At 43.8% G+C, this 16,120-nt stretch overlaps 1 protein-coding gene across 1 annotated transcript in view; it reads left to right on the top strand.

The window, feature by feature from the left end:
• The window catches only part of LOC141113279 (protein 4.2-like), a 97,700-nt gene that overhangs the window by 50,090 nt on the left and 31,490 nt on the right, over window positions 1-16,120 (top strand). Inside the window, exons 8-10 of the mRNA XM_073606306.1 lie at window positions 621-724; window positions 6,667-6,912; window positions 14,719-15,006. Coding sequence (XP_073462407.1) covers window positions 621-724; window positions 6,667-6,912; window positions 14,719-15,006 — 638 coding nt within the window. The remainder of the gene's footprint in view (window positions 1-620; window positions 725-6,666; window positions 6,913-14,718; window positions 15,007-16,120) is intronic.

The raw sequence follows: 16,120 nt of genomic DNA, 5'->3' as shown, positions 1-16,120 counted from the left end.
AAATAAATCTATAGTAACAGCGGGGGGGGGGCTCGCTCGGGACATGGGCCAATCAGAGAATGCCTTGGATTTTTTTCAGTGAATACAAGGAGGTTGATTTACTAAAACTGGAGAGTGTAAAATCTGGTACAGCTCTGCATAGACACTAATCAGCTTCTAACTTCAGCTTGTTCAATTAAGCTTTGACAAAAAATATGGAAGCTGATTGGTTTCTATGCAGATAGAATAGTAAATCAACTCCAAGGTATTCTTTGATTGGACACCCTACCTCTCCACCTTTACAATTAGTGAACCCATCTGCATTTATTGAGTGTAAGTCATTCTCTGAATGCAACCCCAGCCACTCAGCACAGGAGCCAGAGGACAGCTAGAATTGCTGCAGTAGCGGTGACTACTACTGTGATTCTCAGTTTTCACATAAAATGTCCATGTATGGAAAATGCATACTTACGTTGGTCCAAGCTGGACCAATGTAAATATGCTAAAGAAAAAAAAATCATACCTGGAACTCAGCTCTACACTTTATATATACTGTAAATTATTGATGTCCCATACTCCTGTTTCAAACTTGATTCTGATAAACTATTTCTTATATCTTAGTGCACATTGTTTTGTTGCAGGCACTTCCATGTATGGAATGAGTGCTGGATGGAGAGAAGAGATCTCTATAAGGGATTCAATGGCTGGCAGGTTCTTGATGCCACTGCACAGCTGAAATACAATGGTAACCTGCCAACTGTATTATAATCTTTTCTGAGGCTCCTTATATGAAAGTGAAAGATAAACTAAACTATGAAAAAAAAAAAAAAAAAAAAAAAAATATATATATATATATATATATATATATATATATATATATATATATATATACACAGTATCTCACAAACGTGAATACACCCCCCACATTTTTGTAAATATTTTATTATAACTTTTCATGTGACAACACTGAATAAATGACACTTTGCTACAATGTAAAGTAGTGAGTGTACAGCTTGTATAACACTGTAAATTTGTTGTCCCCTCAAAATAACTCAACACACAGCCATTAATGTCTGAACCGCTGGCAACAAAAGTGAGTACACCCCTAAGTGAAAATGTGCAAATTGGGCCCAACGTGTCAATATTTTGTGTGGCCACCATTATTTTCCAGCACTGCTTTAACCCTCTTGGGCATGGAGTTCACCAGAGCTTCACAGGTTGCCACTGGAGTCCTCTTCCACTCCTCCATGACGACATCACGGAGCTGGTGGATGTTCGAGACCTTGCACTTCTCCACCTTCCATTTAAGAATGCCCCACAGATGCCCATTAGGGATTAGGTCTGGAGACATGCTTGGCCAGTCCATCACCTTTACCCTCAGCTTCTTTAGCAAGCCAGTGGTCATCTTGGAGGTGTGTTTGGGGTCGTTGTTATGTTGGAATATTGCCCTGCGACCCAGTCCCCAAAAGGAGGGGATCATGCTCTGCTTTAGTATGTCACAGTACATGTTGGCATTCATGGTTCCCTCAATGAACTGTAGCTCCCCAGTGATGGCAGCACTCATGCAGCCCCAGACCATGACACTCCCACCACCATGCTTGACTGTAGGCAAGACACACTTGTCTTTGTACTCCTCGCCTGGTTGCCGCCACACATGCTTGACACCATCTGAACCGAATAAGTTTATCTTGGTCTCATCAGATCACAGAACATGGTTCCAATAATCCATGTCCTTAGTCTGCTTGTCTTTAGTAAACTGTTTGCCGGCTTTCTTGTGCATCATCTTTAGAAGAGGCTTCCTTCTGGGACAACAGCCATGCAGACCAATTTGATGCAGTGTTCGGCGTATGGTCTGAGCACTGATAAGCTGACCCTCCACCCCTTCAACCTCTGCAGCAATGCTGGCAACACTCATACATCTATTTCCCAAAGACAACCTCTCGATATGACGCTGAACACGTGCACTCAACTCTTTTGGTTGACCATGGCGAGGCCTGTTCTGAGTGAAACCTGTCCTGTTAAACCGCTGTATGGTCTTGGCCACCATGCTGCAGCTCAGTTTCAGGGTCTTGGCAATCTTCTTATAGCCTAAGCCATCTTTATGTAGAGCAACAATTCTTTTTTTCAGATCCTCAGAGAGTTCTTTGCCATGAGGTGCCATGTTAAACTTCCAGTGACCAGTATGACAGAGTGAGAGCGATAACACCAAATTTAACACACCCATCCCCCATTCACACCTGAGACCTTGTAACACTAAAGAGTCACATGACACCGGGGAAAATGGCTAATTGGGCCCAATGTGGACATTTTCACTTAGGGGTGTACTCACTTTTGTTGCCAGCGGTTTAGACATTAATGGCTACGTGTTGAGTTATTTTGAGGGGACAGCAAATTTACACTGTTATACAAGCTGTACACTCACTACTTTACATTGTAGCAAAGTGTAATTTCTTCGGTGTTGTCACATGAAAAGATATAATAAAATATTTACAAATATGTGAGGGGTGTACTCACTTTTGTGAGATACTGTGTGTGTATATATATATATATATATATATATATATATATATATACACACACGCAGTGCCTTGAAAAAGTATTCATACTCTTGAAATTTTCCACATTTTGTCATGTTGCAAGCAAAAACGTAAATGTATTTTATTGGGATTTTATGTGATAGACCAACACAAAGTGCCACATAATTGTGATGTGGAAGGAAAATGATAAATGTTTTTCAAAATTTTTTACGAATAAATATGTGAAAAGTGTGGGGTGCATTTGTATTCAGCCCCCCTGAGTCAATACTTTGTAGAGCCACCTTTCGCTGCAATTACAGCTGCAAGTCTTTTTGGGGATGTCTCTACCAGCTTTGCACATCTAGATAGTACCATTTTTGCCCATTCTTCTTTGCAAAATAGCTCAAGCCCTGTCAGATTGGATGGAGAGTGTCTGTGAACAGCAATTTTCAAGTCTTGCCACAGATTCTTAATTTGATTTAGGTCTGGACTTTGACTGGGCCATTCTAACACATGGATATGCTAAACTATTCCATTGTGGCTCTGGCTTTATGTTTAGAGTCGTTGTCCTGTTGAAAGATGAATCTCTGCCCCAGTCTCAAGTCTTTTGGAGACTCTAATGCTGCGTACACACGATCGGAATTTCCGTCAGAAAAAACTTGGATGTTTTTTCCGACAGAATTCCGCTCAAGTTTGCCTTGCATACACACGGTCACACAAAAGTCCTCTGAACTTTCGACCATCAAGGACACGGTGACGTACAATACTACGATGAGCCGAGAAAATGAAGTTCAATGCTTCCAAGCATGCGTCAAATTTTTGACTGCGTGATTTTTTGCGCATCCGAATTGCATACAGACAAACGCATTTTCGGATAGGAACTTTTCCCGACCGAAACATAGAGAACATGCTCTCAATCCGCCAGCAAAAAGACTGATGGAGCATGCACACAGTCGCATTTTCTGACAAAGAGCTCTCATCTGAGTTTTGCTGACGGCATTTCCGATCGTGTGTACGTGGCATAACAGATTTTCTTCTAAGATTTCCCTGTATTTGGCTCCATTCATCTTCCCATCAACTCTGACCAGCTTACCTGCCTCTACTGAAGAAAAGCATCCCCATAACATGATGCTACCACCATCATGTTTCACTGTGGGGATGGTGTGTTCAGGGTGATGTGCAGTGTTAGTTTTCCGCCACACATAGTGTTTTGCTCTTTTGCCCAAAAGTTCAATTTTGGTCTCATCTGACCAGAGCACCCTTTTCCACATGTTTGTTGTGTCCCCCACATGGCTTCTCGCAAACTACAAATGGGACTTCTTATGGCTTTCTTTCAACAATGGCTTTCTTCTTGCCACTCTTCCATAAAGGCAAGATTTGTGGAATGCACTTATGCCGCGTACACAGGGTTGGACTTTTCGGCTACAAAAGTCCGACAGCCTGTCCGACAGACTTTCGACTGACTTTTGGCGGACTTTTGGCGGACTTGCGGCAGACTTTCTAACGAAGGGACTTGCCTACATACGGTCACACAAAAGTCCGACGGATTCGTACGTGATGACGTACACCGGACTATAATAAGGAAGTTGATAGCCATTAGCCAATAGCTGCCCTAGCGTGGGTTTTTGTCCGTCAGACTAGCATACAGACGAGCGGATTTCTGGGTCCGGCGTAGTTACGACGTAAAGATTTGAAGCATGTTTCAAATCTAAAGTCCGTCAGATTTGCGGCTGGAAAAGTCCGCTGAAAGTCCGGGGAAGCCCACACATGATCGGATTGTCAGCCATATTTTGTCCGTCGGCGTCCTTCGGACTTTTGTAGGCGAAAAGTCTGACCGTGTGTACACGGCATAATAGTTGTCCTGTGGACAGATTCTCCCACCTGCGCTGTGGATCTCTGTAGCTTCTCCAGAGTTACCATGGGCTTCTTGGCTGCATCTCTGATTAATACTCTCCTTTCCCGACCTGTCAGTTTAGGTGGACAGCCATGTCTTGGTAGGTTTGCAGTCGTGCCATACTCTTTCCATTTTCGGTTGATGGTTTGAACAGTGCACCGTGAGATGTTCAAAGCTTGGGATATTTTTTATAACCTAACCCTGCTTTAATATTCTCAACAACTTTATCCCTGACCTGTCTGGTGTGTTCTTTGGCCTTCATGATGCTGTTTGTTCACTAAGGTTCTCTAACAAACCTCTGAGGGCTTCACAGAACAGCTGTATTTATAATGAGATTAAATTACACACAGGTGGACTCCATTTACTAATTAGGTGAGTTCTGAAGGCAATTGGTTCCACTAGATTTTAGTTAGGGGTATCAGAGTAAAGTAGAGTAAATACACGTCACACTTTGCAGATATTTATTTGTAAAAAATTGTGACAAGCATTTATCATTTTCCTTCCACTTCACAATTACGTGCCGCTTTTTGTTGGTCTATCACATAAAATCCCAATAAAATACATTTACGTTTTTGGTTGTAACATGAGAAAATGTGGAACATTTCAAGGGGTATGAATATTTTTTCAAGGCACTGTATATATATATAGATAGATAGATAGATAGATAGATAGATAGATAGATAGATAGATAGATAGATAGATAGATAGATAGATAGATAGATAGATAGATAGATAGATAGATAGATAGATAGATAGATATTATATAATACCAAAAGTATTGGGACGTTTGCCTTTACACGAACAGGAACTTTAATGGCATCCCAGTCTTAGTCTGTAGGGTTCAATATTGAGTTGGCCCACCCTTTGCAACTATAACAGCTTCAACTCTTCTGGGAAGGCTGTCCACAAGGTTAGGAGTGTGTCTATGGGAATGTTTGACCATTCTTCCAGAAGCGCATTTGTGAGGTCAGGCACTGAATTGGACGAGAAAGCCTGGTTCGCAGTCCCTGCTCTAATTCATCCCAAAGATATTCTATCGGGTTGAGATCAGCACTCTGTGTAAGTCAGTCAAGTTCCTCCATCCCAAACTCACTCATCCATATCTTTATGGACCTTGTTTGTACACTGGTGTGCAGTCATGTTGGAAGAGGAAGGGGCCATCCCCAAACTGTTCCCACAAAGTTGGGAGCATGAAATTGCCCAAAATGTCTTGGTATGCTGATGCCTTAAGAGTTTCCTTCACTGGAACTAAGGGGCCAAGCCCAACCCCTGAAAAACAACCCCACACCATAACCCCCCTCCACCAAATGATTTGGACCAGTGAAAAAAAGCAAGGTCCATAAAGACATGGAAGAGCGAGTTTGGGGTGGAGGAGCTTGACTGGCCTGCACAGAGTTCTGACCTCAACGCCATAAAACACCTTTGGGATGAATTAGAGTGGAGACTGCAAGCCAGGCATTCTTGTCCACATCAGTGCCTGACCTCACAAATGCGCTTCTGGAAGAATGGTCAAACATTCCCATATTCACAATCCTAAACCTTGTGGACGGCTTTCCCGGAAGAGTTGAAACTGTTATAGCTGCAAAGTGTGGGCCAACTCAATATTGAACTCTACGGACTAAGACTGGGATGCCATTAAAGTTCATGTGCGTGTAAAGGCAGGTGTCCCAATACTTTTGGTAATATAGTGTACATACCTAGAATGAGTGTGATGTTGATTTTCATTTCCAGACTGATTCCCCAATCTTACCCTCGACTGTCTAAAAAAAATGATAATTATCAGTAGGGAATCTTATTTCAATTCGCACATTAAATCTTAACTCCAACTGTTTTTTTTTTTTTTTTTTACATTTTATATGGTGTAGAAGGGTTAGAGCCTCTATCAACTTTTTACTGCAGCTTTTTAAAGTTGTATAAAGTTTGTGGAAAGAGTGGGGAAGGGTTAGAACCATTTAAGTTTTTATTGCTCTATGTAGTGCTGTAGAAGAATTCCCTTTACTTCTTTTCCAAGAGACACAAAATGAGGGAACTAATTGTCCCAAAGTGTGAAGAAATATTACGTTCGACTGTTGGCAGTGAAAGTCATAATATATTGATTGGAGTTATACTTTAAGCCTGCATGGCTATTGGTGCAGGCATATGAGAGTAGGTCAGGGTAGCCAAAATAACATTATATTAGATTTAGATGTTATACAAGAGGGGGGTTATTTAAAATAAGGTTAAAAGTATAGCTTGTTTTAAAGATCCCATTGGCTAAAAATCTTCCTTTGATTCCAGGAGCCCTCTTTTGTAGTGGTCCTGCTCCAGTGAGAGCCATCAAGGAAGGCTTTGTGGACTTAAATTATGATACCTACCTCATCTATTCCAAGGTGGTCACAGAAACTGTGAATTGGGTGCGAAATTCAGATGGATTTTTCAAGAAGGCTTTCAGCAGCACAAGACAAGTGGGTGATGGAATGAGCACAAAAAGTGTGGGATGCAACCATGAAGATAATATCACCCGTGAATACAAGCACCCAAAGGGTAATTTAATGTCATATTTATTAAACCACAGACAAATCAGACACAGGTTTACCTTTGTGGAGCCCATAAATATGTTGAAACTCAAGGCCACCCATTAAGGTAAATGTATCACACTTGTGGCAAGAGCACAACAACACTGAAAAGTTGACTGATATTCTATAGAAATGCATTTAAAGCTATTGTAGAGGCAACATTTTTTTAATAAAAATAAAATAGATGCTATACTTATTTACCTGCTCTGTGCAATTGTTTTGCACAGAGCAGTCATTTACCTCCTCTTCTGGAGTCCCCCAGCTCTATCTGCTCCTTCCCTCCCTCAGGATCAGGAGCCAATGGCTTCTGCCGCTCTCAGAGTCTACTGTGAGACCAGGAAGAGGGAGCAGCACTGCTGCAGATGGGACAGCGCTGGATCAGTTGAGGAGTCTGGTGAGTTTTTAGGGATAAGGGAAATAGTTAGTGGGGTCTTTTTTACCTTAATGCATAGAATCCATTAAGGTAAAAAAATGAGACTTTAGAACTGCAGAGATACAGCCATTGCATGACAAGAAAAGGTAAAGTAGATCACCTGTAGCAGGCAACAATAGATCCAACCCAGCAAAAATAGATCCAACCCAGCAACAATAGACCCCCACCAGCAACAATAGATCTCCCAGCAGCCAGCAACAATAGACCCTCCAGCAGCCAGCAACAATAGACCCCTCCATCAGTGGTAGATCCTCCCAGCAACAATAGATCCCATCACACCCCATCACTCCTTGCTCTTACATACATTCATTTCTGGAGGTGCCAGAACTGCGTTTCCCCATGTTCCTGCTGAAAAAATCCCTCTATTATACCCCAAATATCTCTTCCTGCCTTGTGCTGCAGGATTGTGCTTGATCCCCTCTGCACCCAGATTTTCAGTCAGGATTTTGACACCTGTGAACCCAGAAAAGTTTTGAGCACTTTTGGGTTCACACTCAACAGGAAATAGGGAAATGGATGTTCCCTGAGCTCCTCCCACTCACCATCCTGAAGCGGTTTCTTGTGGTCCATGGAGAGGAGGGGCAAAGGGATGGCAAGAACACATAACAAGTCCTATAAAACTCACTAGGTGGCTCTACAGCCTCCCACATCACTATTACAACAAGGCTAGGAGGCAGCTGCAAAAAACGGAAACAAATTGCTAACTTCAGCTCTTAGCTTGTTTTAACTTCTTCAGACTATGAGCATACCAGACACGTCTAAGGCCTCATTCACAAAGGTGCTTACACCCATAGTCTGTGAATGGGCTGTGTCTTAAGGCATGCCTATAGGACGACAACAGCTGCATGGATACAGCCTCTCGTACCAATTTGAAGGCCATGGGCATGCAGGTGAGGTGATTGCACACTGTCTGCATTCAGGGCTGTTCACCAGCACCTGCACAGCTGTAGGGTTGGAACGAGTGAATGCGTCCATGCAGCCGCTGTACAGCCATAGACATAAAGAGGCTGCCTGCACGCAGCACCTGACAGCTTGAAGACGCGGCAATTTCATAGACTACAAGTGGCATCCTTGTGAATGAGGCCTAGGGAGCTGAAGAGGTCAGTGTGAAGTTATTCAATGTCAAAGATCACAACAAAGACTCAAAATGTTGGGTTTTCAGTGAGCGTCAAAAGAAAACACACCTGCTTATGCTGCCAATATCTCCTCTCACAGAAAAAGCTTAGGCCCTAATTTTCACTTTTCCAATTTTGTGCTAGCATTTTTTCATGCGATTCCACGTGTCACGCTTAGGGCAGCCCATTCACTTCGATGGGCTGCCCTATGCACGTTTGTCACTCAAAAGAGCTCCTTTTTGGGTGACAAGCTTCGCGCAATTTTTAAAGTCGCGTTTTGCCGTGATTGCAGCGAGATTCTGTCATGTGCAAATTGTGGCAAAATCACACCACGTTTGAGGTGCCATTTAGGATGAATGACAACCAAACGCGTGTTGTGTGTTTTGCACCAATGGCCATGCTATATGGAATCATAGGCAAAATCACTTCAATTCTGCCTGCAAATCCAAATCACTAAGTGGGAATGGAGACTAAGATTACAATGTCGGTGCTGAAAATGCATTGTGTTGGGTGCCCATTTACAGCGTTTTTTTTTTTTTTGTTTTGTTTTTTTTACTGTTCAGATATTTGTTTTATATATAGAACTTTATTGAAATGTCAAAATTACATGTCGTTTGCCTTTATGCACCGCAGCACCTGCGATGCAGTGTAAAACATTGCAACACACTGCCGTGAAAAAATGTAGACCACTGCAAATCAGTGGTGTGAACTGAACACATAGGACACAAGCTATGTTGCCTTGTCTATGAGGTGAGCTGTGATGGGCAAGGTTGTCCACAGTGTTCTGGTGTGAATTAAAATTACTTTATCCACAATGCTTATTAAAATTGAGATGACTGAAGGCTTGTTTTAAAGTGCATTTACTGCTTGTTCAGAACATATGATGTACATACGCTATATTGTAAAAAAAAAAGTATTGGGACGCCTGCCGTTACACGCACATGAACTTTAATGGCATCCCAGTCTTAGTACGTAGGGTTAAATATTGAGTTGGCCCACCCTTTGCAGCTATAACAGCTTCAACTCTTCAGGGAAGGCTATCCACAAAGTTTGGAGTGTGTCTTTGAGAATGTTTGAGCATTCTACCAGAATCGCATTTGTGACGTCAGGCACTGATGTTGGACGGGAAGGCCTGGTTTGCAGTCTCCGCTCTCATGGTCAGGACTCTGTGCAAGCCAGTCAAGTTTCTCCACCATAAAGTCGCTCATTCATGTCTTTATGGACCTTGCTTTGTGCACTGGTCCAAATCATTTGGTGGAGGAGGGATTATGGTGTGAGGTTGTTTTTCAGGGGTTGGGCTTGACCCCTTAGTTCCAGTGAAGGGAACTCTTAAAGCGTCAGAATATCAAGATATTTTGGACAATTTCATGCTCCCAACTTTGTGGGAACAGTTTGGGGATGGCCCCTTCCTGTTCCAACATGACTGCGCACCAGTGCACAAAGCAAGGTCCACAAAGTCATGAATGAGCATGTTTGGGGTGGAGGAACTTGACTGGCCTGCACAGAGTTCTGACCTCAACCCAATAGAACACCTTTGGGATGAATTAGAGTGGGGACTGCGAGTTAGGCATTCTTGTCCAACAGCAGTGCCTGACTTCACAAATGCGCTTCTGGAAGAATGGTCAAACATTCCCATAGACACACTCCTAAACCATGTGGACAGTAGGGATGGGCGAACGGTTCAGCCCGAGCATGAGTTCGGGCCGAACTTTCATTGTTCGGCCGTCTGCCGAACATCCGAACAAATAGGTCGTTCAACCGTTTGTTCGCCCCCTCAACCAACCACAATGCATTGCGGCGCTGAACAGTGCATTGCAAGAACACCTAAAAGCCACACAAAAGGGGCACAAATCTGTCCCTCCTCCTCCTTACCCACTTCAGTCTGCCCCTGCTATACCGAGTCATTACCTCTCAGCAGCCTCCACTGACAGGGATGATAGTATAGCACAGGGTGTCCCAAGTCTTAGCAGCACATCTGCCAGCAGCGCACTACCAGCTGTAGACTGTAGCCGGAAAATTTCTCTGCCCCATCTGCTGTAGCGAAAAAAAAAATACAGTCCCTGCCACCCACACGCCCAGCATCTAAATGCAAGCTTCTCAAAGCTGTTGGCTCTCCAACTTCTGCCTTTCAGCGTGGTGGATTCTGCCACCTTCGGTAAATTCACACAATGTGCTGTACCACAATGGCAGATTCCCAGTCGCTACTACTTTTCACGTAAAGCCGTTCCATCTCTCTACCATCACGTGGAAGGGAATGTTCTGGCATTGTTGGGCAAGGCAGTCAGCCATAAAATCCACCTTACTGCTGACATGTGGTCCAGCAAGCATGGGCAGGGACGATATATTTCCTTCACAGCACACTGGGTAATGCTGCTTGCAACTCGATAGAATGCAGGACAGGGCTCAGTGCTGCAGCTTGTTGTGCCCCCACATCTCCATACAGCTGGTGGTGATGATGCCAGACCTGTGAGCTCTACCCCCTCCTCCTCCTCCGCCATCACCATGCCCTCCTATGCAGAATTGTCCTATGAACATCAGGTATCCCCTAAGCGTTCAAAGGGCTATTCCATGAGTCAGGCTAAAAGGTGCCATGCAGTGCTTCAGCTGGTGTGTTTAGGGGACAGGAACCACACCGGAGCAGATTCTTGCAGCTCTGCAGGGACAGACCCAGAGGTGGTTCATACCACGCCAGCTGGAGCCAAGAATGGTGTATGATAATGGCTCAAACCTCTTTTCCGCACTTAGACAGGGAAAGTTGACACATGTGCCATGCCTGGCACATGTCTTCAATTTGGTGGTGCAGGATTTCCTAAATACGTACCCAGGGTTTCAAGATGTGCTAAAGCTGGCCAGAAGAGTCTGTAGCCATTTCAGGTGGTCATACACAGCCAGTGCTCGGTTGGCTGAAATTCAGCCAATTCCACCTGCCCATAAACTGCCTGATTTGTGACATGCCCACCAGGTGGAACTCGACTTTGGCAATGCTGCAGCGGCTAAACATGCAGCAGAGGGACTTCAACAAGTACCTGTGCGAGTACGGCACGACGACAGGCTCAGGCCGCCTGGCTTTTTTTCCCCACGCCAATGGCTGATCATTAAGGATGCTTGCACTGTATTGTCACCATTTGAGGAGGCCACAAGGATGGTGAGCCGTGACAGTGCATGCATCAGTGACACAATCCCTGTTGTGTTCCTGCTGGAGCAGACTCTGCGTGGCAATGTGGACAGGGCACTGGAGGCAGAGCAGCAGGAGGAAGAGGAGGACTTCCTTTCCTCTCAAGGCCCACTTTATCCAGACACCATCATTCCTATATCACAGAACACACAGGAGGAGAGAGGGGAGGATTCTGGCACTTTCATAGGCTGCGAATAAGGGGAAGACATGCGTCAATCTGTAAGCAATGGCTTTTCAACCCCAGGACCCTTGGGAGTAGTACGTTGCTGGGAGGAGGAAATTCCAGATGCTGTCATCCTGAGTGACCCCAAGGAGTCTGCTTCCCAAGCCTCTGCAAATTTGAGGCGCATGGACAACCTCATGCTTCAAAGCCTGCGAAAGGAACCAAGAATACGTGGCATAAAAGAGAAGGACGATTACTGGTTGGCAACCCTCCTTGACCCCCGTTATAAGGGGAAGGTCTCAGAACTCATCCCGTCCCCACAGAGAGTGCAGAAGATAAAATCTCTTGAGGACGCGTTAAAGAGGATTTTATTGAACGTTTTCCCTGACTCCAGTAGGTTACAGTGTCATGGAAAACATAGTTTTGAGTCTTCTGTTGGTCAAGAGAGGAGCGTTGGAGAAGGCGTCCGCCTAAGTGAGGCATTTGTCAGCTTCCACATTCCATCGGCAGCGTCTGCATCACATGGTGGACGATTACCTCGGGGCCAAAACAGAGATGGAGAGCTTTTCACATGACGATCCACTGACTTACTGTGTCATGAGAATGGTAACTGGCCAGAACTTGCCCAGTATGCTATTGAGTTGTTGGGCTGCCCTGCATCCAGCGTGCTTTCAGAACGGGTATTCAGTGCTGCAGGTTTCGTTACTGATCATAGAACGTGTCTGTCCACAGACTCCGTGGACCGTTTGACTTTTATTAAAATTCATCAGTCCTGGATTACCAGCTATAAAGCCCCTGATGCCAATGTCACTGATGAAGTCTTTTTGGGATGTAGAATCTCTGCAGGACTTTGAGGCTGCCTAGCTTTGAGGGTGTTCAATCATTTCATCTGGAAGAATGTTTTTGGTATAGGTTTCATGGGCAAAATTAACACCCAAAAACCAATTTTTCAGCACCTGTTTGACAGGTCCATATAATTGCAATTTTTTTTGCCTTCATCAAGAGCACCTCTATGGGGTTACGGTGGGAAGGCGGCCCAGACACTCAAAGAGTAATTTTTCTGCACCTGTTTGACAGGTGCATATCATTGCAATTTTTTACAGCAAGGCCAATTCTTGCTTTCATCAAGAGTACCTCTATAGGGTGATGGTGGGAAGGCGCCACGACACCCAAAGACCAATTTTTACGCACCCGTTACTTCTATTCAAAGTCAACATGACACCAGAATGTATCCAAAAAATCTCTAATCCTGTTCCCATTGTGGCCTCATCATACACACTGGCTCCCCAGCTGTTGCTGAGCAAATTAAAGGCAGTTTACAGGGAAAATTTCATTTTTCGGCTTTATAAATGCAATTATTGCTGCAGCAGATTCTAGACATGGTACAGATCTGCCACTTTACAGGTAGACCTCCCCAGGCACTATATTGGAAGGAATTTAAATGACGTTTTTCACAAACTTTTTTTTATTGATACATGTGCCCCAGGGCAGGACCCGGACCCCTATAACCATGCCCAATTACTTGCATATAAGCCTAAAAAATGGGCACTTTTGATTTGTGACATTCAGGTCCCATTGACTTTAATAGGGTTTGTTATTCGGGTCTGAACTTTCGTGGTGCAAACCGAACAGGGGTCCGTTCGGCCCATCCCTAGTGGACAGCCTCCCCAGAAGAGTTGAAGCTGTTCTAGCTGCAAATGGTGGGCCAACTCAATATTGAACCCTACAGACTAATGCCCTGTACACACGGTCGGACATTGATCGGACATTCCGACAACAAAATCCATGGATTTTTTCCGACGGATGTTGGCTCAAACTTGTCTTGCATACACACGCTCACACAAAGTTGTCAGAAAATCCGATCGTGCTGAATGTGGTGACGTAAAACACGTACGTCGGGACTATAAATGGGGCAGTAGCCAATAGCTTTCGTTTCTTAATTTATTCTGAGCATGCGTTGGAATTGGAATTTCCGACAACGGATTTTGTTGTCGGAAAATTTTATAGCAAGCTCTCAAACTTTGTGTGTCGGAAATTCCTATGGAAAATGTGTGATGGAGCCTACACACGGTCGGAATTTCTGACAACAAGGTCCTATCACACATTTTCCATCGGAAAATCCTATTGTGTGTACAGGGCAAAAGACTGGGATGCCATTAAAGTTAATGTGCGTGTAAAGGCAGGTGTCCCAATACTTTTGAAAATATTTTGTATGTTAGTATAAGTGATCTGGGCAATTGTTCACTTGTAACAGAAATCAATACCTTACACAACATACATTCTACTACAAGCAAAGCAATTCTAATCATAACTGAAAGAAACTGATCTGTACATCGTAACCTTTAATGTGAAATGCTACTGCCTACAATTAAAAAAGTAACATCAAGTATCTCTGTCCTTATACATACCTCTCAACTTTTTGAGATGGGAATGAGGGACACTTATTAGCAAAACTATGTAGGGATAGGACACACACCCCTGCCACGCCCCCCTAAAGGAGAATTGTGAAAAAAAAAAAAATGATCGGTTAAACCCACAAGTGCTTTTTACTATGCCTTTATATTGGCTTTTGGAATTTACACATGCTGCAATTTAGAAATTGGATGAAAGGTTTAGCACTAGGAAGCATGTTTTTATTTATTAGTAATGCATTTTATATACAACTATATAGATCAGACCAAAATGAGAGAGAAATGAGGAGGAAAGAGGGACAGAGGGACTTTGTTCTGAATGAGGGACAGTCCCTCGAAATCAGGGACATTGGAGAGCTATATGCTTATACTATAGAAGTTTACTGGTTATTTTTATCCTGACTGCTGTCCTGTAACCCTGTCATTGTAAAATGTCATGCCTAATCATGATCCTCATGCTTATGTTATTCCAAACAGGTTGTCAGGAAGAATATGAAGCAGTTCAGAGAGCCAAACAGCTAATGCTGAAAAAGGAGGACGCTAGTGAGGACCCTATGACCCTAAGTCCCATCCTAGTATCCATTATACCCCAGAGTAGCCAACTGTATGGGCAAGATGTTAATATCAGTGTTACAGTGACCAATGTGAGCGAAGAGGAGAAGGATCTAGAGCTGGTTATTGGTGCCCAGCCTGTACATGACTATGGCATAACTGGAACTCAGTTCTGGAGTGAGAAATTTTATTTCCATCTCATTTCAGGAGAAGGTAATTATAACTTTTTGTGAATAAACATATACAGTATATGGAACAGAATGGACAATTAAACAGCACCTGTAGAGAAATGCTACCTCCAAAACCAGCCCCTAATCCTCAAAGAATCCTCACATTTTGAGCCTACACAAGGATAAGGGCTCCTTTTATATGGCAGGGTTGGTGCCCATGCGGCCAATCACCTGGGTTAAAGGAAAGTCTATTACATGACCTTCACATGTCTATCACATGACTCAAGTCATGTGAAAGTCAGTCACATGACCCAAACCCATTAGAACCAGGTATGTCACTTTGCTTCCCTACTCCAGCAGAGTGGCAGCTTACTTAGGCTGGCCTTACATTGTTCATTTTTCATTGTTTTAGCCAAGGAGCTGGAAGACATACACACCGATGAGGTGGATAGAGGAATCCCAACCCCCGCCAGTACATTGTATTCTGACAGCCGCACCAACTGCTGTCAGAATACACTGATCAGGGGCTGCAGTTTACCAACATGTTCCTTCGATGGAAGTCGATAAAATTATCTACTTCTGTCGAGTGAGGGCGGCCACACACCGATTAAAATTCAGTCGATCCCTGCTGAACCAGCTGAATTTTGCAGCTAAATTTTGATCTGTGTATGGCCAGCTTAAGAATAGTTAAAGTGTCACTAAACCCACATCATAAAAAACATCAATAAATGGTGTATTACATGCTGTTCATACTTATGCCCCGTACAGACGGTTCGGACTTTGTTCGGACATTCCGACAACAAAATCCTAGGATTTTTTTCCGACGGATGTTGGCTCAAACGTGTCTTGCATACACACGGTCACACAAAGTTGTCGGAAAATCCGATCATTCTGAACGCGGTGACGTAAAACACGTACGTCGGGACTATAAACGGGGCAGTGGCCAATAGCTTTCATCTCTTTATTTATTCTGAGCATGCGTGGCACTTTGTGCGTCGGATTTGTGTACACACGATCGGAATTTCCGACAACGGATTTTGTTGTCGGAAAATTTTATAGCCTGCTCTCAAACTTTGTGTCGGAAAATCCGATGGAAAATGTCCGATGGAGCCCACACACGGTCGGAATTTCCGAAAACACGCTCCGATCGGACATTT

Source organism: Aquarana catesbeiana, linkage group LG12 (assembly GCF_042186555.1).
Source record: "Aquarana catesbeiana isolate 2022-GZ linkage group LG12, ASM4218655v1, whole genome shotgun sequence".
Lineage (NCBI taxonomy): Eukaryota > Metazoa > Chordata > Amphibia > Anura > Ranidae > Aquarana > Aquarana catesbeiana.
Note: the sequence above shows the minus strand (reverse complement) of the source record. Positions and strands in the feature narration are given on the sequence as shown.